Source organism: Rana temporaria, chromosome 7, assembly GCF_905171775.1.
Source record: "Rana temporaria chromosome 7, aRanTem1.1, whole genome shotgun sequence".
NCBI classification, from domain to species: Eukaryota; Metazoa; Chordata; class Amphibia; order Anura; family Ranidae; genus Rana; species Rana temporaria.
In genome coordinates this window covers 6,941,714-6,966,126 of record NC_053495.1, presented here as the reverse complement: position 1 = coordinate 6,966,126, position 24,413 = coordinate 6,941,714, and the positions used below count along the sequence as shown (strand labels likewise).

At 49.8% G+C, this 24,413-nt stretch overlaps 1 protein-coding gene across 1 annotated transcript; it reads right to left on the bottom strand.

Annotated features, from left to right (window-relative positions):
* Nucleotides 1–3,475: 3,475 nt before the first annotated feature.
* On the bottom strand, nucleotides 3,476–19,232 carry LOC120944991 (mannose-1-phosphate guanyltransferase beta). Its single transcript, XM_040358800.1, has 10 exons — nucleotides 18,983–19,232; nucleotides 17,665–17,797; nucleotides 16,167–16,247; nucleotides 15,968–16,016; nucleotides 15,737–15,879; nucleotides 12,761–12,919; nucleotides 10,460–10,538; nucleotides 9,254–9,381; nucleotides 8,018–8,200; nucleotides 3,476–5,927 (listed from the first exon to the last, which is right to left on the bottom strand). The coding sequence occupies exons 2-10, from the start codon at nucleotides 17,791–17,793 to the stop codon at nucleotides 5,796–5,798; spliced, it is 1,083 nt and encodes a 360-aa protein (XP_040214734.1). The 5' UTR covers nucleotides 17,794–17,797; nucleotides 18,983–19,232; the 3' UTR covers nucleotides 3,476–5,795.
* Between the last annotated feature and the right edge of the window lie 5,181 nt (nucleotides 19,233–24,413).

Here is a 24,413-nt window from a genome sequence, read left to right as displayed (position 1 = left end):
GGTAGAGGAGAGGGGAGGAGGGAGAGGGGAGGAGGGAGAGGGGGGGGAGAAGGGAGGGAGAAGAGAGGTAGAGGAGAGGGGAGGAGAAGGGAGGTAGAGGAGAGGGGAGGGAGGCCAGAGGAGGGGGGCCAGAGGGGGGGGGGAAGCCAGAGGAGGGGGGGAGGAGAGAGGCCGGAGGGGAGGGGGGGACAGAGCAGGGAGGAGAGAGGCCAGAGGAGAGGGGGGAGAGGGATGCCAGGGGGGAGAAGGGAGGAGAGAGGGATGCCAGGGCGGAGAAGGGAGGAGAGAGAGAGGCCAGGGGGGGAGGGGGGAGAGAGGCCAGGGGGGAGGGGGGAGAGAGGCCAGGGGGGGGGGGGGGGAGAGAGGCCAGGGGGGGAGGGGGGAGAGAGGCCAGGGGGGGAGAAGGGAGGCCAGAGGAGGGAGGGGGGGAGAGAGGCCAGAGGAGGGAGGGGGGGAGAGAGGGCAGAGGAGGGAGGGGGGGAGAGAGGGCAGAGGAGGGAGGGAGAGGGCAGAGGAGGGAGAGAGGGGGAAAGGGAGAGAGGGCAGAGGAGGAGGGGGGGAGAAGGGAGGAGAGAGGGCAGAGGAGGAGGGGGGGAAGGGAGGAGAGAGGGCAGAGGAGGAGGGGGGGAAGGGAGGAGAGAGGGCAGAGGAGGGGGAGGAGAGAGGGCAGAGGAGGGGGGAGAAGAGAGGGGGGGGGGGGAGAAGGTAGAGGGATGCCAGAGGAAGAGGGAGGGAGGCCACCAGGGGGGGTGGGGGCGAGAAGGGAGGGCGAGAAGGGAGGAGAGAGGGAGGCCTGTGGTTACAAAATGTAGGATGGAGTAGCCTGTCGTTCTTTATTTCTATCACAAGGAATGATTGGAAGAAGAGTGATTAAAACTGAATTAAAGGGACAGTTAAAAAAAAAAAAAGTTTTACTCTCCCTCGTCTGCAGAAGCGTACGCATACTTAGGTCGCGCCTGCGTATGTAAACAGTGTTCGCACCACACATGTGAGGTATTGTCGCAATTGTTATAAGGAGAGCAATAATTCTAGCGCCAGACCTCCTCTGCAACTCTAAACGGGTAACCTGTGAAGAAAAATGTTTAACGCGCCGCCGATGTAGATTTAAGTACTGTAGTTTTGCGCCATTCCACAAGCATGAGCAATTTTTTTTAAAAGCGTGACATGTTGGGTATCTATTTACTCGGTTTAACATCATCTTTTATTGTGCTGATCCTCTGACACCCCCATCTAGTGGTTAATCTGGGAATCGCTAGAATACGCCAGCAGACCCACCTTACCAACTAACAGCACAGCAGGGACCATTGGGGGGGGGGGGGGGGGGGGGGAGCCGCATAGGGAGAGCATTGTTTTAGTGAGTATATGTGTATGGGAGGGGAGCAGTAAAGTGCAGCCACTGTATAGCAGAAAGCAGGCCTGAGAATGTCATCAGGAATAATAACCCCTCCCCCCTCCCTATATATAAATATTTGAAGCTTTGACAGAAACAGTTTAAAAAAGACAGTTCCAATTTATTCTTTTCAATGGTTGTTTTATACACATAAATATTCCATTTCATTATGTTGTAGAAATCAAAAGATAAAAATCCCAATTCAATTCAATTCAATTCATTTCATTTTGAACAAAACGCTTAAAGTAAAAATATGGAGGATTTATTTCATCGGTCCGAAGCCTCGTCCTCCCTCCCCCGCTCTAGAAGCCGATATCTGTAGATACCGATCTTGTATAATGTTGATCTTGTTCCCCATCTTTACATACAGACCGGTGACGGTGAGCCGGGCTGGCACAACCTGTACCACTGACGGGGGGTGGGTACAACCAGAAATAATGGGGGCCCCCCCCCCACCTGCAGGATCCCCCCACTACCCTGCTGATTCCCCCCCGGCCCCCATAGCTGACTCTAGTTCTGGTGGAGCCACCTATTGCCCCCATTCACACTGACTGCCTGATATTATCTATCTACCCCCCCCCCCCCCCCCCCCCCCCAAAAGAAAAGGGCCACAATTAGAAATTATATGTAAAAAAAATTAAAATTAGTGCGCCAAACCCAAAAGATATATAAAGAGATTATATATATATATATATAAATAATAAATTGTTGTGTAATAGTCCCACGTGCAAAACAGATAAAAATAAAGGCCCAGATTCAGAAAGAAGTTACGCTGGCGTATCTATTGATACGCCGTGTAACTTCTAGGATGCGCCGGCGTATCTTTTTTTCTGTATTTAGAAAACAAGATACGCCAGAATTTTGCTAAGATCCGACTGGCGTAAGCCTCTAACGCCGTCGTATCTTAGTTGCATATTTACGCTGGCCGCTAGGTGGCGCTTCCGTAGATTTACGCGAGGAATATGCAAATTAGGTAGATACGCCGATTCAGAAATGTACGTACGGCGCATTTTTTTACGTAAAGTTACCCCTCATAAAGCAGGGGTAAGTCATGTTAGGTATGGACGTCGGAAACGTACGAACAGCGTCGTATTTTACGCTGTTTGCGTAAGTCGTCCGTAAGTTAGGTTCACGCCGAAAGCATTGACTATTTGCGGCGTAATTTGGAGCATGTGCACTGGGATACGTTCACGGACGGCGCATGCGCCGTTAGTCAAAAACGTCAATTACGTGGGGTCAGCCTTCATTACCATACAACACGCCCACTGCATGGAAAATTTGTATTCTGCGGGCTTACGCCGGACCACATACGCTACGCCGCCTTAACTTGGGGCGCAGGTTCTTTCTGAATACAGAACCTGCCTCACTAAGTTACAGCGGCGTAGCGTATCTGAGATACGCTATGCCAGTGTTTGACAAATTTGCTTGGAATCTAGGAGCCAGCTAAAAAAGTTAGGAGCCAGAAAACGCGCCCGGTCCCGACGAGCTTGCGCGCAGAAGCGAACCCATACCTAAGTAGCGCCCACATATGTAAACGGTGTTCAAACCACACATGTGAGGTATCGCCGCAATCGGTAGAGCGAGAGCAATAATTCTAGCCCTAGTCCTCCTCTGTAACTCAAAACATGCAACCTGTAGATTTTTTTAAACGTCGCCTATGAAGATTTTAAAGGGTAAAAGTTTGTCGGCATTCCACGAGCGGACGCAATTTTGAAGCGCGACATGTTGGGTATGAATTTACTCGGCATAACATTATCTTTCATAATATTAAAAAAAATGGGGATAACTTTACTGTTGTCTTATTTTTTAATTAAAAAAAGTGTAATTTTTTCCCCAAAAAAGTGCGCTTGTAAGACCGCTGCGCAAATACGGCGTGACAGAAAGTATTGCAACAATCGCCATTTTGTTCTCTAGGGTGTTAGGATAAAAAATTATATATAATGTTTGGGGGTTCTAATTAGAGGGAAGAAGATGGCAGTGAAAATAGTGAAAAATTACATTAGAATTGCTGTTTAACTTGTAATGCTTAACTTGTAATACCAACGGCCACCACCATCACAAAAAATATTTTTTTTTTTTTTTTGCCCCCCCTTCCAAGCCAAGTCGCCAGGACCCTATTTCTAGTCGCCATGTTATCCGTTTTGCACAACAATTTATATTTATTGCATCATATATTGTATTATTCTTGTGGGTTTAGGGCACTATTGTTATTTTTATACACAATTATTTATAGTTGCCCTCCTCTTATTTATTATCACCGTCCCATCGCTTAAGTCAATTTATCTTCTCCACCATTAGAAATCACGAGGTCCCACATGATATTGGGGTCTGGTATGAGAGTAACCACCCTCCCCCCCCAAGTACAAGTCACATTTTATATGAAAATAACCTGTAAGTGATATATATGTGTATATATATATTATTTAAATAAAGCTTTACAGGTGTGAGAAGCCTCGGATGGAAGTGGTCAGGATTTGATCCGACTCACAACTGTTTTTTCATCTTTGTTTCGTCACCCCATTAAAGTCAAAGGGAAAATGGCAGCTTCCAGGTAAAAGCTTCTCACCTGGGTTGGTTGATCTATTTATTCTTGCATTCATTCCCGCGCCAGTTCTTCCCATTGCAGTTGTAAATGTCCGGCTCGTCGGCTGTTCTGGGGAACCTTCTCTGCCGCGGTCACCCAGGATATCGGACGCAGCGTCCCCCGACATATGGTGACGGATGCAGTGACTCTTTTACATAATAAAAAAAAATCTAATCCAGGCAGTTCCTCCAATGAGAGAGCACACAGTCCCAGTCTGTAGTATAGTTAACCCTCTCTGTGCTGGCAGCTTTGTTAAATACTGATTACAGCCATGAACTAGGGCCCCCCCTCCCTCTGGGGCATACCTATAAGTGACTGAGACCCTTCCAGAGATTAGCAGTGAGAAATCCTTCAGTGGTTCTCTACAAGGCAAAAAGCTTGACTAAGCACTAGTTTCAGTGCGAAACGCGTCAGTGTGACTTGTAGTGCTGTCCTTCTTTTAATAAAAGGCTACAATTTGAGTGCGGCTGTCCAGAGACTATCTTTGTTCCTGTTCTATACAAGGCGGTGGGAATAGGAAGATCAGGGTGGATTGTCTGCCATTATAATCTTCATTTCTTCCATTATAAGGCACCTGTGAGACCCCCACATACTTAGTGCGGGGGGGGGGGGGGGAGACAACCCCAATACCTACAATGTACAGGAGAGAGATCTCACCCCCTCCCCCTACCAAATGCAGAATAGAGAGAACCCCCCCAAATCAAATAAGTACAGGGGAGAGGAACACCCCATCATATACTGAGGGGGAAGAACCCAAACCACCACATGCTGAGTGCAGGAAAGAGGCCGACTCCATCCCACTGCATACTGAGTGCAGCAGAGGGAGACCCACCATCATAAACTGAGTGCAGGAGAGGGGGACACCCCATCATATACTGAGAGTGGAAGACCCCCAAACCACTGCAGGCAGAGAGAGAAACCCACCACCATATACTGAGTGCAGGAGAGAGGGACACCCCATCATATACTGAGAGTGGAAGACCCCCAAACCACTGCAGGCAGAGAGAGAAACCCACCACCATATACTGAGTGCAGGAGAGAGGGACACCCCATCATATACTGAGAGTGGAAGACCCCCAAACCACTGCATGCAGAGGGAGACCCACCACCATATACTGAGTGCAGGAGAGAGGGACACCCCATCATATACTGAGAGTGGAAGACCCCCAAACCACTGCAGGCAGAGGGAGACCCACCACCATATACTGAGTACAGGCGAGAGATTGTGCATACTAAGTGCAGGCAAGAGGGAGACCCTTCTGTATACTGAATTTCCCCCCAGTTCCCCAACAGCCTACTGAGGGCGAGAGAGACCCCCTCCTTCCACATACTAAGACATAGAAAGAGCCCAAATACAGAGTACAGGGGAGTGAGAGAGAGAAATCTCCCCCCTGGAAAAGAAGGGGAGAGACCCCCAAATGTACAGGACATAGACCAACCCTCCATACTATGAACAGGAGTGAGACTCCCCCCTCCTATGAATAGGAGCGAGACACACCCACCCTTACCCCCGCTCTCTCCTCCATAGAGAGTTCTGTACTCACTATGGAAGAGAGTCTATTGGACGACACCACCACCACCCCATTACTATGTACAGGAGAGAGACCGCCTCCTACCCCATAGTATGATCGGAAGAGAGAGTCTTTCCTCTTTCCCCTCCCCCCTCCATAGAGGGTGCAGATAAGGGATACCCCCCCCCACCCGTACTGATCTCAGGTGAGTTTGGCACTGGTTGCTGGGGACTCCAGGGGGGGGTAAAGGAGAGCAGTGCTTGTAAACATAAAATCTCAGTCTGCAGTTCTAGAGAGTTCCATGGCGTCTCTACATTATAATTCGGGGTTCCGGCACCGACTCTGCGATGCACTTGTGGGGTAAGACGTTGGCTCCGTTCAGATAAAGCTCATCGTTCACAATAACATCCTCGCCCAACACGGTCACGTTCTCCATCCGTACCTGAAATGCAAAAAGATGGAAACGTCACACTCCACGCCTTACATTTACAAATAATGAAGATTTGTGAACTACGGAAGGAGGAGAGATGGTAATATCACAGCCGGTATTGTTCAGCATTTGATGTTCGTAGTATGATGGGCACAACTTGGACCTCGAAGAGGCAGCAGGAAGCCTGGGCATAGAGAACCAAGGCTGCGGGCATAGAGAACCAAGGCTGCGGGCATAGAGAACCAAGGCTGCGGGCATAGAGAACCAAGGCTGCGGGCATAGAGAACAAAGGCTGCAGAATCGGCTGAAATTCAAGCCATGGGTGGTCCTACAAACACCAACCACCTTGAAAAAAGCTAGTCATACATGGCTAGATTTTTAACACCCATCAAAATGAATAAGTGGCCTTCTGCATACTAAGCGAAGAATTCATAACTCCTATAAGTTGTTGCATTGTATTACCAGTGTGTGTGTCTCACACCGGGGTTCTTGGCCTTATTAAAACCTTTTATTCTCCAACAGTATAAAAAAAAAAAAGTTTATATTCTTCACACAATAAAAATATGGTAATGCAAAATATGTATTGAAATGCTGGATGGGGCCGGGTGTCACTGAGGAGGGGGGTTTGGGGACTGTGCAGCAGACTTGGTGGTCCTGTCGAGAATGAAATCTCTGGAGGGGACTGGGTCTCTTCAGAAGACTGAGGGCTTTGCAGTGGCAATGTAGAGCACTGTGGGGTCTAGGGTGGCACTGTGAGAAGTTGGTAGGCACTGTTGAAGGTTGCGGGCATTATGGGGTGGAGGTAGTTGGAAGCTCTGCATCAAGCTTGGGTGCACTGTGGGAGGATGGGGACTCTGCAACAGAATTAGTGGCTCTGTCGAGGATGAAGTCTCTCCAGGAGGCTCATGGCTTTGCAGGGGCTAGGAGACACTGCGGGCATTATCTGGGGGGGGGGGGGGGGGCGGGAAGCTCTGCAGCAGGCCAAGGGGCGCTATGGGAGGATACCAGTTCTAGAGGAGGTCTGGGGATTCTGCAGCACACTTAGTGGCTTTGTTGGGGATTAGGAACCTCTGGCAGCTAGGAGGCGCTGTGAAAAGTTGGGAGACACAATTGGAGAAAAGGGGGTGTTATGGGGGCCTGAAGCTCTGCGGTAGGCTAGAGCAGAATTTCTCAACTCCAGTCCTCAGGGCGCCCCAACAGGTCATGTTTACATGATTTCCCTCAGATGAAACAGCTGTGGCAATTGCAAGGCAGTGAAACTGATCAAATACCTGTGCAAAATAATGGAAAGCCTGAAAACATGACCTGTTGGGGTGCCTTGAGTTGAAAAACCCTGGGCTAGAGGGCACTGTGGGAAGCTGGGTGGCGCTATGACCATTATGGGAGGTTGGAGGTACTATAGGAGCTGGGAGGCACTGTGGTAGGTTAGTGCAGTGGTCATCAACCTTGTCCTGCAGGGCCCACTAACAGGCCAGGTTTGCAAGATAACTGAAATACATCACAGCTGATATCATTTGCTCCTCAGTGATTGCAGTATTCTAGACTGCATCTCTCCAAGGTAATACATAAAACCTGGCCTGTTAGTGGGCCCTGCAGGACATGATTGATGACCACTGGGTTAGTGAATCAGCAGCTGGCTGGAGGCCTGGAAAGAGCGACGCCATGGCCCAGCAGCGGACCTCAGCCCGGTGGTTGAGAACCTCGGGACTAGCAGACCAGTCAGCTGACAAACTGCATGTGGTGGCAGTCTATGCTGGATCATGTGCCTGGTGTGTGTGGACAGTGGGAAAGCCGACATCAGAATTCCAGCGCACAGGAAAACTTTGTGTGGGAATCACCGAGCTGCTACACAACTCTTAGCGAGCTCCAGATTGTATGCAAGATTGGTATCTGCCCGTGTCCAGACCACTAGAACTGGGTAAGTCTCCCTCTGGCGGTGGCTGGTGGCATTGCAGGCTGTGATAACAAAGCACTGTTTTACATGCCACAGGCACCCTTTGCACTCAATGGTAAATCTTGGCATGGCTCACAGACTGGCGGGAATCATAAAAAGCAGCAGTTTTCTAGCCTGAAGGTAGAAAAGCCTCGAAGCTCCAACTCACCCATTGTCCAACAGCTGAGCTCCACCCTACTATAGAGGACTCCAGCCAGGAGTGTGAGCGAATACGAGACCCCTTCATGATTGTGCAACGCTTTATCCTCACTCCGTCCTCCACCGTCACGCCTGGCCCGATCGTCACATTGGGCCCAATGCAGCAATTTTCCCCGATCTTGGCAGTGGGATCCTACAGAGAAAATAGAGAAGTCATGGAGAGGTATGCATTCAGAATGTAGAGAGATCTACACTATATCATCACTGAGTGCAAAGGAGATGTAGAGACCCCCCCGCCTCCTCTCTCCCGGTTATATGGCCAAAAGTTTTTGAACCCCCTTCCTAATGAGTTCCAGTGAAGGGTACAATTAATTCTCCATCATACAGACCAGTGGTCATCAACCCTGTCCTCAGGGCCCACTAACAGGCCAGGTTTTATGTATTACCTTGGGGAGATGCAAACTAGAATAGTGCAATCACTGAGCAGCAAATGATATCACCTGTCATGTATTTCAGTTATCTTGCAAACCTGGCCTGTTAGTGGGTCCTGAGGACAAGGGTTGATGACGACTGTTGTAGACAATTCCACTCTTCCAACCTTGTGGTAACAGTTTGATGAAGACCCTCTTCTGTTCCAGCATGTCCTCTGTGTACGAAGCCAGCTCCATAAAGACCGGTTTGGTGTGGAGGAACTTGAGTGTCCTGCACAGAGCCCTGACCTCATCCCTACTGAACAAACCAGAATGCCAAAAGGGAGCCAGGGCTTCTTCTCCAACATCAGTACCTGACCTCACAAATGGGCACAAATGCCCAGACTCTCCAAAATAACTTCATATTAAGGCTTCATTTCCACTGGCGTTTTTACAGCCACTTGTGTTAGCCTTTTTTACAGCTTAAAAACGCCTGTCCATGTTTATTTTGTTAAAAAAAAAAAAAAAAAAAGTCAGTGGAAATGAAGCCTAATGGCCATGGGGCAACCATTATATTTCAACCATCATTTCCCAGATCAAATTTTTGTGAAATAAAAAGGCAGTGAGATAGGATAAAGTAAAATAGGTCCCTAGAAAGAGAAAGTTTTCCTCTGGTCTGTAGCTGCTGTTCTCTCCTCATGGTGGCAGCAGAGTTCAGCACCGGAGGGGTGTGATCTGAGGACAGACATACAGCATCCCCCCCCCCCCCATAAACATCACTAAGCAGTGTCACCCAATTACAACCCCACCCCCACAGCATGTGTACATCATCTTACCACCAAGACGTTTCCCGCAAAACCGGGCCCGGCGTGGAGCCAGTCAGGGTGTTTGTGTCTCACAGACTGCAGGTACATGCACATGCCGGTCAGGAAGTCTTTGGGTTGCCCGATGTCCATCCAAAACCCTGCGGAGGACAGGAAAACAATTAATGGCGGTTAGCGCTCTTCACTCGCTGAATTTTGATACTGCAGATGACTCCATACCCCCCCCCCCTCCCACCTCTTTACGTTCCCTATACCCCATCTCCAATTTGCCGGCCCTTCTATCCTCCCCCCTATTCCATCCATGGCGTCCCATATGCAGCCTTCTGCAAGAGGCATTCCACTAATATCATAATACTTCCCAAGACCCATCCTATCCCACGGCCCATTCTAGTGTCCCTTCCTATCCCTCCCCCACTGTCCATTCCACCGGAGCCTGATACCACCCCCCCCCCCTTCACTGTCCATTCTACTGGAGTCTGATATCCCCCCCCTCCATCCATTCCACTGGAGTCTAAAGGACACAGATTCCTCAATTCTTTCTCTGCAGCCTCAGCTGCAAAGTGCATGATCAGGAAGCACTCTGTACACCCTGTTCATTCACATACTAAAGCATTGTAAACACTAGGAGGGCCACAGGGGGATTGGTTCCAGTAATTGTGCCCCTCCTGCTGCTATGGGCCCTGTACAGGAGGGCCGGTGCTACCCCCTTATCAGCCGCTCTGCCTACACCCAAAAGTTGACTTTTTGCACCATTATACAGCCAATAGTATACATACATGTATAATACCTATTGCAATTTTCTGATTTTTTTTTCTTGCTTTTATGGTTGACATTATATGCTATGTATACATAAAATAAAGCCCCCCCCCCACTATGCATAACAACCCAGAGCTCCCGTCTCTCCCCAATAAACATAAGGCCCTAGTCGTCGCCCCCCCTGCGCCCCTTTGCAATTAAAGCCTCGGTGTCTCTCCTCCTTATTACATAAAGCCCTGGTCTTTCCTTCCCATTATACATAAGACCCGGTCCCTCCCCCCCATTATACATAAGGTCCCGGCCCCCCCCATTATACATAAGGTCCCAGCCCCCCCCCCATTATACATAAGGTCCCGGCCCTCCCTTCCATTAAATATAAGATCCCGATCCCTCCCATTAAATATAAGGCCCCGGTCCCTCCTTCCCATTATACATAAGGCACCAAGTCCCTCCCCTGCTCACCTTGTAGCTCCATTGCAAATAGTTGTCCTTCCTCAGCCATGGCAGGGAAAATCTCCTTCTCAATGGACGTCGGGCGCAGCTGCAGAGAGCAGACATTGATAATGTACGGTGACTGACAAACTAATATATGGAGTGTGAGGATGAAAATAACCCAACAATGCAGCCAATCCACCGATCCCCCTCTAACAGCAGTACTGACTCCGCCTTCCATACAACTACTCCACCATAGGGAGGAACTTCACTGGCCTGGTGTTGGGGATCTCCCTTGCCTCTGCCATAGCGCTCAGAACAGGACGCTGGTGGCTAGAGAAGCTCATGTTGGTTTGCTGAATGGACAATCACTATGCAAGGAGAAATCTGTCTCTAGGATTCAGTTCCTGTTGCTTCTCTCATATCAGCCGATAACTTTCCTCCTTGAGGCCGTAAAGGAGTCCAGGAAGTGAAAATTCCACTAAAACAAAATCAGGTGAGTGACGGAGTCACCATCCCACCCAGTGTTATAAATTCCCTTCCTATGGCTGTGTCACATGACTGCGGGGTGTTCCTATGGACTGGCAGGGGTACTTCAAAAGGTCATTTATACCCAGTGATATACAATCCCTTCCTATGGCTGCAACACGTGACTGTGGGGGTTTCCAATGAGCTGGCAGGGGTACTTCAATAGGTCATTATACTCAGTGATATACAATCATTTCCTATAGCTGTGGTATGTTAGTATGGGCTGGCTGGGGTACTTCCATAGACCATTATACCCAGTGACTGTGGGGTGTTCCTATGAGCTGGAAGATATTTTTATAGACCATCACACCCAGTGATATAGCGTCCCTGCCTATCACTGGAGCAGCTGTGCACGGTAACCAATCAGCTTCTCACTTCAGCTTGTTCAGTTAAGCTTTGACAATAAAACCTGGAAGCTGATTGGTTACAATGCACAGGTGCACTACATCCCCCCCCCCCCCCATTGCGTCACATGACTGCTGGGTGTTATTATGGGCTGGCAGGGATACTTTTCTATAGACAGATCTGCTCTATGGTTTCATGTGACCCGTACACCTAGGGTTGCCACCTCATCCCTTTAACCACTTAAGCCCCGGACCAATATGCAGCCTAAAGACCCAAGGGGTTTTTACAGTTCGGGACTGCGTCGCTTTAACAGACAATTGCGCGGTCGTGCGACGTGGCTCCCAAACAAAATTGGCGTCCTTTTTTCCCCACAAATAGAGCTTTCTTTTGGTGGTATTTGATCACATCTGCGGTTTTTAGTTTTTGCGCTATAAACAAAAATAGAGCAACAATTTTGAAAAAAAAAGCAATATTTTTTACTTTTTGCTGTAATAAATATCCCCCAAAAACATATATAAAAACATTTTTTTTCCTCAGTTTAGGCCGATACGTATTCTTCTACCTATTTTTAGTAAAAAAAATCGCAATAAGCGTTTATCGATTGGTTTGCGCAAAATTTATAGTGTTTACAAAATAGGGGATAGTTTTATTGCATTTTTATTTTTTTTTATTTTTTTACTACTAATGGCGGCGATCAGCAATTTTTTTCGTGACTGCGACATTATGGCGGACACTTCGGACAATTTTGACACATTTTTGGGACCATTGTCATTTTCACAGCAAAAAAATGCATTTAAATTGCATTCTTTATTGTGAAAATGACAGTTGCAGTTTGGGAGTTAACCACAGGCGGCGCTGTAGGAGTTAGGGATCACTGTGTATGTGTTTACAACTGTTTGGGGGTGTGGCTGTAGGAATGACGTCATCGATCGTGTCTTCCCTATAAAGGGAATGACGCGATCGATGCGCCGCCATAGTGAAGGACGGGGAAGCCGTGTTTACACACGGCTCTCCTCGTTCTTCAGCTCCGGGGAGCGATCGCGACGGAGCGGCTATAAACAAATAGCCGCGCCGTGGTCCCGGATCGCTCCCCGAGCGGACCCGACCTCCGCATGTAGCGGGGGGGGTCCCGATCGGACCCCCCACCCGCTAATAGGGGAGGACGTACCCATACGCCCATGTGCCTGTACGTGCCATATTGTGGACGTATATGTACATGGGCTGGTCCTTAAGTGGTTAAAACAGAACACATATTAATTACACAGGTTCTCTGGCTGATTAAGGTGCTGCTAATTAAACTCACTTGGTGCCTTATCGACATTAAATTAGCCCCAGAACCTGTGTAATTACTCTGTGTTCTGTTTTAAAGGGATGAGGTGGCAACCCTACGTACACCCCGATTCACATACTGATCAGTACACGGGTCATACATGAACCCGGTCCACGCGGTCTGATTACCTGGATCCGGTTCAGTATAGACGGGCAGAAGATATATAATCCGGAGTTGATCTTGTTGGAGACGAAGACTTGCGGTTTCTCGACAAATCGCTGGATTCTGCCCGTCTCTCCTTCGTATACCACCACGCCGTACTTCGAGGGTTCCTCCACCTTTGTAACCTGCGGGGAGAGCAAAATATCTTCAGTTCTTCACCAGTGGCGGTGCGTCCATAAGGGGCGCATGGGCGCCGCCCCCTCTCTCCTGTCACCACTCTATCACCATAGATAGTTTCATGCATTGCATGAAACTATCTATGGTCGCCGCTGACACCCCCTATTCAGGTGTCCGGCCCCTTTTCGGGCGCTGTGCACCTGAATTACACCGGCGGGGGTGTTTTTTTTATAGGCACCTGATTAGAGCCGTCCAAAAATGTCAACAGCGGGCGCCATGCTGGGTGCTCGCTGTTCACTCAGCGTTGTGTTAGGAAAGTAAAGGAATTAACTTTGCCAACACTGACCCGCCTCTCAGCCAATCAGGTGCTCGGGTCCGTTACCTGTCACCTGATTGGCTGAAACGACAGGTGCTGTGATTGGACGCCTGATAGAGAGGATGGGAGAAGATATCAAGGAGCGTGGAGGACACCACCGTGACCTGCTGCGAGACAGGAAAGTGCCGGGCGATGCACAATGGCAGCATTTGATGGGCACAGTAGAGGCGTTTGATGGCATAGTGGTGGCAATTGATTTTTTTTTTCAGATAGTTTGCGCCCCCCAAAAAATTTTGAGCACCAGCCGCCACTGTTCTTCACCCTCCGTAGTCTGTCCCTGTACCATGGAAGGCAACCTCCTCCTCGGGCCACACCTTGGAGGGGTAAACTTATTGGTCATTGCAAGGATGGCAACTGATGAGCACACAATGATTGGTATGGTCTGTACACAGCCTGGTCTTCAATCAGACAATCCCATAATCCTCTGCTTTAAATGCCAACTCCACCTTTAAGATCTTGCTATGTGTTATACCCAGGGCCGGTACAAGGGGGTGAGCAGAAGGGAGCATCCTCCCAGGGCGCAGACCCTCAGCAGCACACACAGGCCCGGATTCACGTAGAAGCGCGCATCTTTGTGCGGGCGCAACGTATCCTATTTACGTTACCCCTGCAACTTTGTCAGGCAAGTGCAGTATTCTCAAACCAAAGTTGCGCCGGCGTAGCGTAAATAGGCCGGCGTAAGCCCGCCTAATTCAAATGTGGAAGATGTGGGCGTGTGTTATGTAAATTTAATGTGACCCCACGTAAACGACGCTTTTTACGAACGGCGCATGCGCAGTCCGTGAAAGTATCCCAGTGCGCATGCTCCAAATTAACCCGCAAGAAGCCAATGCTTTCGACGTGAACGTAAATGACGCACAGCCCTATTCGCGAACGACTTACGCAAACGACGTAAAAAATTCGACGCTGGCCCGACGTCCATACTTAACATTGCTACGCCTCATATAGCAGGGGTAACTTTACGCCAGGAAAAGCTTAACGTAAACGGCGTATCCGTTTCCTGCGTCGGCCGGGCGTACGTTCGTAAATTGGCGTATCTAGCCGATTTACATATTTCTAGGCGTAAATCAGCGTACACGCCCCTAGCGACCAGTGTAAATATGCAGGTAAGATATGACGGCGTAGGAGACTTACGCTGGTCGTATCTTATACAAATTCTGCCGTATCTGATTCTTTGAATCAGGCGCCAAGATACGACGGCTCACACTCGGATACGACGGCGTATCTGGAGATACGCCGTCGTGTCTCCTACGTGAATCTGGGCCACAAGCTCCAGATCAGTGGCTAGCAACTCCTCAGCTTCTGATGTCACACTGTGCTTCAACGTGCCCACAGCGAGCGTTTGCAACTACCTTATAGTTGCTAGAAGGTAGAGCTGCACAATTAATCGTTAAAAAATTGTGATCTCGATCCCGCCCCCTCGCGATCCCTATTGCAGCGTCTCCAGATTCTTTCATGTAACAAGTGTACAGACTTCTCTCCTCACTCTGCTGTCAAAAGAAAAAAAAAATCTATCTGGGCAGTCTGCCAAGTTTTTAACAACATTGGGCTAGATTCAGATACAGTTACGCCGGCGTATCAGTAGATACGCCGTCGTAACTCTGAGTCTACGCCGTCGTAAATTTAAGCGTATTCTGGAAACCAGATCCGCTTAAATTAGGCTAAGATACGAGCGGCGTAAGTCTCCTACGCCGTCGTATCTTAGGATGCATATTTACGCTGACCGCTAGGCGACGCTTCCGTTGAGTTCGGCGTAGAATATGCAAATGACTAGATACGCCGATTCAGAAAAGTACGTGCGCCCGGCGCATTTTTTTCCGTCGTTTACGTAAGGCTTCTTTCCGGCGTAAAGTTAGTCGAACAAATAGCTGGCCTAGTCAATGTAAAGTATGGCCGTCGTTCCCTCGTCGAAATTTGAAAATTTTACGTCGTTTGCGTAAGTCGATCCGTGAATGGGGCTGGACGTAATTTACGTTCACGTCGAAACCAATACGTCCTTGCGGCGTACTTTGGAGCAATGCACACTGGGATATGTACACGGACGGCGCATGCGCCGTTCGTAAAAAAAACGTCAATCACGTCAGGTCACGAATAATTTACATAAAACACGCCCCCCCTGTTCCACATTTGAATTAGGCGCGCTTAGGCCGGCCCCATTTACGCTACGCCGCCGTAACATAGGAGGCAAGTGCTTTGTGAATACAGCACTTGCCTCTCTGACTTACGGCGGCGTAGCGTATATGCGATACGCGACGCCGCCTCACTAATACGCCGCCGTACCTGAATCGAGCCCATTGTCTGTGCTAGTAGATAACTAGAAACTTTGTAACTCTTCCTTCTTGGGCCGGATTCACATCTATGGCATTTGTTGCGCTTTTTGCATATTCGCTCCCCCATCAAGCCATGAGCTGTCGGTAATACAAAGCCAACAAAAGAAGGTGCGGCTCACCACAATGGTCCCCTCCTTCCCGTGTTGCCGGTGGAAGCGAACCATTTCTTCGAAGGGGAAGTCGCAGATGACGTCGCTGTTCAGCACAAAGAAAGGCTCTGCGTTTTCCGTCAGTAAGTCTCTGGCGAGAGCGAGGGGCCCGGCTGTGTGTACAGGAGAGAGAGAGGGGGGGGGGTCACAAATTCAGCCACAGAGACCTGACCACAAACATCTGCTCTGTGCGAGGCTCACCTGTGCCCAGCGGCTCCTTCTCGTGGGACATGGAAATTCGGATCCCCAGCTGCCGGAGACACAAGTAACACAAGACATGAGGAATGCATGGGCCGCTCGAGCCACAGACAGGACAAAAGTAAATCTACAGACAGAGGAAGCAGCGGATCTCCGCGTCCCCCTCATCAGACACCGGGGCTCGGATATTGGGGAGACTCACCCTCTTCTCCTGCTCCTTCATCTCCTTCTCCAGCAGGTCTGACATGTAACTGACGGCCAGAATCACATGTTTAACCCCTGCCTGTCCAGGAGAGAGAAGACACCGTCATATGAAGGACATGTATACAGAGTACAGGACACGTTACATCTTCTGATCATACAGAAAGATACAAGAACTGACCCCCCCCCCCCCCAAGAAGCAAGACATCCATCAATCTGACCACAAGTTACTACATTAATTTCCCTGATCAGACCCCATAGATCCCGTACACGGTATAGAAGGGTGACCCCATAGATCCTGTACATGGTATAGGAGGGTGACCCCCATAGATCCTGTACACAGTATATGAGGATGGCCCCATAGATCCCGTAAACGGTATAGGAGGGTGACCCCATAGAGCCCTGTACACGGTATAGGAGGGTGACCCCATAGATCCCATACACGGTATAGGAGGGTGACCCCATAGATCCCATACACGGTATAGGAGGGTGACCCCATAGATCCCATACACGGTATAGGAGGGTGACCCCATAGAGCCCTGTACACGGTATAGGAGGGTGACCCCATAGAGCCCTGTACACGGTATAGGAGGGTGACCCCATAGATCCTGTACACAGTATAGGAGGGAGACCCCATAGATCCCGTACACAGTATAGGAGGGAGACCCCATAGATCCCGTACACGGTATAAGAGGGTGACCCCATAGATCCTGTACACGGTATAGGAGGGTGACCCCATAGATCCTGTACACGGTATAGGAGGGTGACCCCATAGATCCTGTACACAGTATAGGAGGGAGACCCCATAGATCCCGTACACAGTATAGGAGGGAGACCCCATAGATCCCGTACACGGTATAAGAGGGTGACCCCATAGATCCTGTACACGGTATAGGAGGGTGACCCCATAGATCCTGTACACGGTATAGGAGGGTGACCCCATAGATCCCGTACATGGTATAGGAAGATGAGCCCATAGATCCCGTACGCGGTATAGGAAGATGAGCCCATAGATCCCGTACGCGGTATAGGAAGATGAGCCCATAGATCCCGTACACGGTATAGGAAGATGAGCCCATAGATCCCGTACACGATATAAGAAGATGAGCCCATAGATCCCATACACGGTATAGGAGGGTGACCCCATAGATCCCGTACACGGTATAGGAGGGTGACCCCATAGATCCCGTACATGGTATAGGAGGGTGACCCCATAGATCCTGTACATGGCATAGGAGGGTGACCCCATAGATCCTGTACATGGCATAGGAGGGTGACCCCATAGATCCTGTACATGGCATAGGAGGGTGACCCCATAGATCCTGTACACGGTATAGGAGGGTGACCCCATAGATCCTGTACATGGCATAGGAGGGTGACCCCATAGATCCTGTGCATGGTATAGGAGGGTGACCCCATAGATCCTGTACACGGTATAGGCTCGTTCTATAGATCCAGTACACAGTGTAAGGATTTGGTTGTGCGTTTCATGTCCTCACCTTCACCAGAGCCTCCACCTGATGCAGAAGGATGGGCTTATTACAGAAATCCACCAATGGTTTGGGGACACTCAGAGTCAGGGGGCGGAGCCGGGTCCCAAAGCCACCAACCAGGATTAAGGCCTTCATGTTCCTGTGACAAGAGATGAGAACAAAGCAGATAAAACATAATAATGTACAGCACTGTGCGGGGGAGGGGGGAGACATCTCAGGGGCCCCATTCTCAGCTCTGTCCGGGGCCCCCGGGGGGGGGGGGGATTCAGGGAAAGCTCAGTGGCGGATCAATTACATTTTAATGACCCCGAAGCTGGAAGAAGAGCGACTCCACCCGGGGAGTGAGATGAAGAGATATCACCCGGCACCTCACCGGACAAACCGGTTCTTCTAGAGGAAGAGATTTCCTGCCCACGTCACCCAACATACCGAGGCCGTCACAGGGGACAGCTGGTTGCTATGGGATACAGAAGGGATTGCCGTGGGAGACCACACATCACCTGGTTGCTATGGGATACAGAGGACAAGTAGCTGCTGTGGGATACCACACATCGCCTGGTTGCTATGGGATACGGAAGACCAGTGGTTGCTATGGGATACCACACATCATCTGGTTGCTATGGGATACAGAAGACAAGTAGTTGCTGTGGGATACCACACATCATCTGGTTGCTATGGGATACAGAGGACCTGTGGTTGCTAAAGGATAACACACACCCCTCTCTGTACTGCCCTCTGATTGGCTGTCAGGTGACACTGTGGAACTACAACCCCCAGCAGTGCTGTAACCCCCTCCATACAATGCTGGGCCTTGTAGTCCTCTGTATAGGATGGAGTCAGTGCACTACAACTCTCAGCATGTCCCCTCCCCCCAAAGAGCCCTGATGGGGGATGCTGGGAGTTGTAGTCCTCCAGGACTCCCATAAGGAGATGTTGGGGGTTGTAGTGTCCCTGAGGTAGCACAACTCCCGGAATTCTCCTCCCCTCTATAGAGCCCTGATGGGGGTGCTGGGAATTGTAGTCCTCCCTCTAGCAGGAGATGTTGGGGGTTGTAGTGTCTCTGAGGAACCACAACCCCCAGCATGTTCCCCCAGCAGAGTCAGTCAGGCCATGCTGGGAGTTGTAGTGTCTCTGAGGTACCACAACTCCCCCCAGCAGAGTCAGTCAGGCCGTGCTGGGAGTTGTAGTGTCTCTGAGGTACCACAACTCCCCCCAGCAGAGTCAGTCAGGCCATGCTGGGAGTTGTAGTGTCTCTGAGGAACCACAACCCCCAGCATGTTCCCCCCAGCAGTCAGTCAGGCCATGCTGGGAGTTGTAGTCTCACCTGCTCTTCTGTCAGCTTCCAGCTCAGCACCATTCAAACCTGAGAAAGGGCGGGGCTGTCACACTTCCTGTTCCGGGTCCGCCCCTTTCCCCTCCCCCGGGCTCCCCACAAGGGCTGACGTGGCTCTGCTCGCTCTAGGGGCCCCGGGGGCTGCACTGTACGGTGATGCCGCGCTCCGCTTCTCTCGACTTTCCGCTCGTTCCGCCTTCACAGGGATTGGGTGGTCTCTTTCGGTCTGACAGTGGAACCTCCCCCCAAACGGGGACTTCACCAATCAGGGAGCGGCACACCTCCCACTACGATTGGATAGTGCTGACCAATCAGATGAGAGAGAGACCGCTGCCATGGAGATAGTTCCAGCAACGCGGAAGAGCTGTGACAGGAGCTGGTGACGTCTGCAGGAGGAGTCACATGGCTGAAGGCGGCCAATCACAGAGAAGCCTGCTAAACGGAGGAGCGGAGTCTGCGTTCCCATAGAAACCGATCACACCATCTGTAAAAGCCGCTTAGCGTTCGCTATGGGGGAGACTGATTTATAAACTGGTACATATTCCTGGGGATTTCACTATAATACCCACCATCCCAATCCCCAGGGCTTTATATATAGCTCCAACTGAACAACCCAATCAGAAGTCTGTCCGCTGTCACTCAGCTCCGCCCCCTTCCAACTTTCACGTCCAATCATAGCTGTAAAAAGGCCTGAGCCCACCCCCGAGGATCCTCACATTCCCATATAGGGAGTGGAGAATTTCTGAGTACTGAGCTGGGAAGGGTGATGGGTGCAAAAACAACCAACACCCAACTATATATATATATATATATATATATATACTGTGACTTTTCCTGTGCTCCTCCCACAGGCCGTGACCTCCCTTCAAGCTCCACCCACAGGCTGTGACCCCCACCCCCCCCTGCAGGCTCCAAGCACAGGCTGTCATGTCCCATGGGCCATGACCTCCGTGCGGGCTGCTCTCAAGGGCCGTGACCTCACTGCAGGCCCCTCCCACGGGACGTGACCTCCCTGCAGGCTCCACCCACGGGCTGTGACCTCCCTGCGGGCTCCTCCCACAGGGCGTGACCTCCCTGCGGGCTCCTCCCACAGGGCCGTGACCTCCCTGCAGGCTCCTGCCACGGGGCGTGACCTCCCTGCGGGCTCCTCCCACGGGCCATGACCTCCCTGCAGGCCATGACCTCCCTGCAGGCTCCTCCCACGTGCTCGACCCAAAGGCCATGACCTCCCTGTGGACTCCAGCCACAGGCCGTGACCTTACGCACTGCACTCACAGGCCGATTAATTTTAAAGAGAAAAGTGCTCAGCCCTGCGCAGTAAGGTCTAGCTGTGCCACTCTTAGAAAGTCAGAAGAGAAGCAGCCCGTCGCTCTTGGGGCCATTGTTGAAGTGTTCTGTAACTCTTGGAGTTGGTGTTGAGAGACGTAATGGGGTGTCGCTCTTGGGGCCAAGGATGGAGGATTGAGCCATTCCTCTTGGGGCCTGGGTCAGAGGAAGAGCAAGACGTCCCACTTGAGGCCATTGTTGAAGGAGAAGCAGAGCGTTGCTCTTGGGGCTGGGGTTAAGGATTGGGCTGCCCCTCTTGAGGCCATTGTTGGAGGAGAAGCATGAGGTCACTCTTGGGGCTAGCGGTGGAGGAGTGTTGGACTTACCCACTCGGGGTGGACTATTGGAGCCCTGCTCCTGGGGCTGGGGTAAGAGGAGCAAGCCATCCTTCTTGGGGCATTCTTGGAGGTGAAGCAGAGATTCACTCTTGGAGCTGGGGTCAGAAGAGGGGCAAGCCATCCCTTTTGGCTCCATTGTTGGAGGAAGAGCATGATGTCACACTTGGGGCTGATAATGGAGGAGTTGAGCGTCACTCTTGGGGCCAGGGTTGGAGGATTGGGACAGCCCTCTTGGGGCAATAATTAGAGCAATAGTAGAGCATTTTTCTTGGAACTGAGGTCGGAGGGGGATTGGGCCATCCCTCTTGGGGGCCAATGTTAGAGGAGAGGAGCATCGCTCTTGGGGCCAGGGTTAGACAAGGATTAGGCTAGCTCTCCTAGGGCCATTAATGGAGGAAGAGTGGAGTATTGCCTTTGGAGCCTGGGTCAGAGGAGGAGCAAGACATTCCTCTTGAGGGCATTGTTGGAGCAGAGGAGCGTTACACTTGGAGCCAGGGTTAGAGGAGGAATGGGCCATCCCTCTTGGGGCCATTAATGGAGGAGTGGAGCAAGGCTCTTGGAGCCTGGGTCAGAGGAGAAGCAAGACATCCCTCTTGCAATTGTTGCAGGAGAAGTAGAGGGTTACTCTACTATAGGGGCTATAGTTGGAGGAGCATGTGGTCCCACAAGCAGCAGAGCATTACTCTTGGGGACAGGGTTAGAGAAGCATGATTAGGCCATCCGTCTTGGGGCCATTATTGGAGGAGCAGCAGAGCATTGCTGAGGTCAGAGGAGGATTGGGCCGCCCCTCTTTTAGCCATTGTTGGAGAGGAACGCCGCTATTGGGGCCAGGATTGGACCATTATTAAAGAAGGAGTGGAGCATTGCTCTTGGGGCCTGGGTCAGAGAAGGAGCAAGACTTTCCTCTTGAGGCCATTGTTGGAGTAACAGAGCATTACCCCAAGGCAGCTGTCTCAGATTGGTGTTTTATGGGACAATGGGAACAAGTTACAATTTTTCAGGCAAATATTTCTATCCTTCACCCCCAATGAGATCTCCCCCCCCCTCCCACTGTGACACCCATAGAATAATTATTTGGGGGGAGGGGTTGTCACAAGGACAGGAAGGTGCAATATTTTTAGACCAACCTTTCTGTACCATTCTATTTTTGAAGCCACATCAGCCTTGGCGTTATCTCCTATCACTTCCTGTCCTGGAAGGAAGTGAGGGGGGGGGGGGCGGGGAGGCATGTCTCAATGGGGGCACAAGTGAAATTAAAAACCGAGAGGCGTCACCTAAAATGAAACAAGAAGTTTCAGTTGAAAGTTGGGCTTTTCAATTTTTGGGGGAAGGGCAAACTGGTCTTACGGCTTTTGACCAACAATAGGACACGTTGCGATCCCAGCAACACCCCAATCATCCAATAAAATGATCGGTCAACAACAACCACCTGATGATTAAATGGAGTAAATTCACACGGGAGAAGCTTATTTTGGATATTGTTTAATTAAAAAAACAAAAACAAAAAAACACAACAGAAAGCATAAACACGTAGAAACCGTAGGAACACGATCGGTAACATGGATAATATCACAATAGTCGCAGCTGGGCACTAATAAAAAGCGATATATGTCCGCTGTCTAACAGCAGGGTTAGGGGGGGGGGGAATCAAGGCATTTACATACATCTGTGCCCCTCCCAGGATAAAAACAAGTGGTCTGCAAGTACTACTCTGAGTGCAGCCACAGGTAGGTGTCCCTCATTATTACTGCAGGTATTTACCACTCAGCCACCAAGTGCAAGCTCTTATAAGTCGCGTGGTGGTCTCCTTTTTATGTTTTGGGTGGATTAGGCCCCCCAGCAGGTCTTTACTAATGTCGGTGTCCTCCGATATCCCATTTTAAGTACCACGGTCACTCCCTAAAGCGTTGTGACTACAGTCTCTGCTGGGAAATATTGCTGCAGACATCAGCAACCCCCCCCCCCCTTTTTTTCTTTTCTGCCTGCACCAACAATCAGGCCTGGAATCGAGTCCTCCAGGGCCCTGCAATGACCTCATCCCACCCAGAAATGACGCCACCCTCCCCTCAACATCTTCCGTTCAAGCAGTGTAGAACCTGAAAGAAATGCACCCTGCAACCACCAGGAACTCTTCACCACATCCTGGTAGCAGCACAGAACATTCGGCCATGCGTCGCCAGGTCCGTCGCCAATGTAGTTCCACAGTCATGGTATTCACCAGGCACTAAAAGGCAGAGGAGCCTCAGGCCACCGCCTGTCCATAAAGAGAAGGGGTCCTAGAAGGGCAGGCAAAGCAACACAGAAGGAAAAAAATAAAAAAACACACACCTAAATTTTTGTGTAATATATATAAATATATTAGAGCTGCACAATTAATCATTAAAAAAAAAAGTGTGATCTTGATTCAACCCCCCTGACGATCTCCAATGCAGAGTTTGCCGATTCTTTCATATAACAAGTGGAGAGACTTATCAGCTGTCAAAAGAAAACATCCGGGCAGTCTGCCAAGTTTTAAACAGGAAACATTGTAACAAATGCTTCCTTCTTGGATCAAAGGGATAAGATTTCTGTGTGTAAAGAAAAAAATCTGGGCAGTCTGCCAAGTTTTTAACAACATGAAACATTGTAACTAACACTTCCTTCTTAGAGCAAACTTCTGTGTAAATGTAGGAAGTTTAACCACTTAAAGCCCAAATCTTTTTCTGACACTTGTTTCTTAATGTCAAAATCAATATTTTTTGCTCGAAAATTACTTGGAACCCCCAAACAGTGTGTGAGAGAGAGAGAGAGAGAGAGAGAGAGAGAGAGAGAGAGAGAGAGAGAGAGAGAGAGAGAGAGAGAGAGAGAGAGAGTGTATATATATATATATATATATATATATATATATATATATATATATATATATATATATATATATATATATATATATATATATATATATATAGACATATATAGACCCTAGGGCACAGGTGTCAAACACAAGGCCCGCCTCCAGGCCATTTCATGTGGCCCTCGTACCTCTCCTGCGGAGAGCCCCCCTTTGGTTCTCCTCCAGACCCTCATGCCGCGTACACACGATCATTTTTCGGCATGAAAAAAAAAAAAACTTAGTTTTTCAGCATGTCCAAAAAACAAAGTTTTTCCAACTTAATCATTAAAAACGACGTTGCCTACACACCATCGTTTAAAAGAAATGATGAACAAAGCACTGTGACGTACAACAGCACTATAAAGGGAAAGTTCCATGCGGATGACGCCACCCTTTGGGCTGCTTTCGTGTTAGTAAAAGACGATTCGCGCTTTTCTGTCTGTTACAGCGTGATGAATGTGCTTACTCCATTATGAATGGTAGTTTTACCAGAACGAGCGCTCCCGTCTCATAACTTGCTTCTGAGCATGCGTGGGTTTAAAACGTCGTTTAAGCCCACACACGATCATGTTTTACAACCCGAAAAATTAAATTTTTTTTAAAACGACGTTAAAAAATGCAGCATGTTCGAATTATTTTTTTTTGTCGTTTTTCAGAAACCGAAAAATGATGTGTAGCCCACACACATTTTAAATTACGTTTTTAAAAACGTTGTTTTTTCATGTCGAAAAATTATCGTGTGTGTGTACGCGGCATTACTTTCCGCTTTCAAGCAATGCATCCAGCTTCTTCCCAGCAGCAGCATAAGAAAAGGGGGGGGTGCACTGTGATGTAAGGGAGAGGGGGGGGGGGGGGGGGGGGGGGGGGGGGGGGGGGGGGGGGGGGGGGG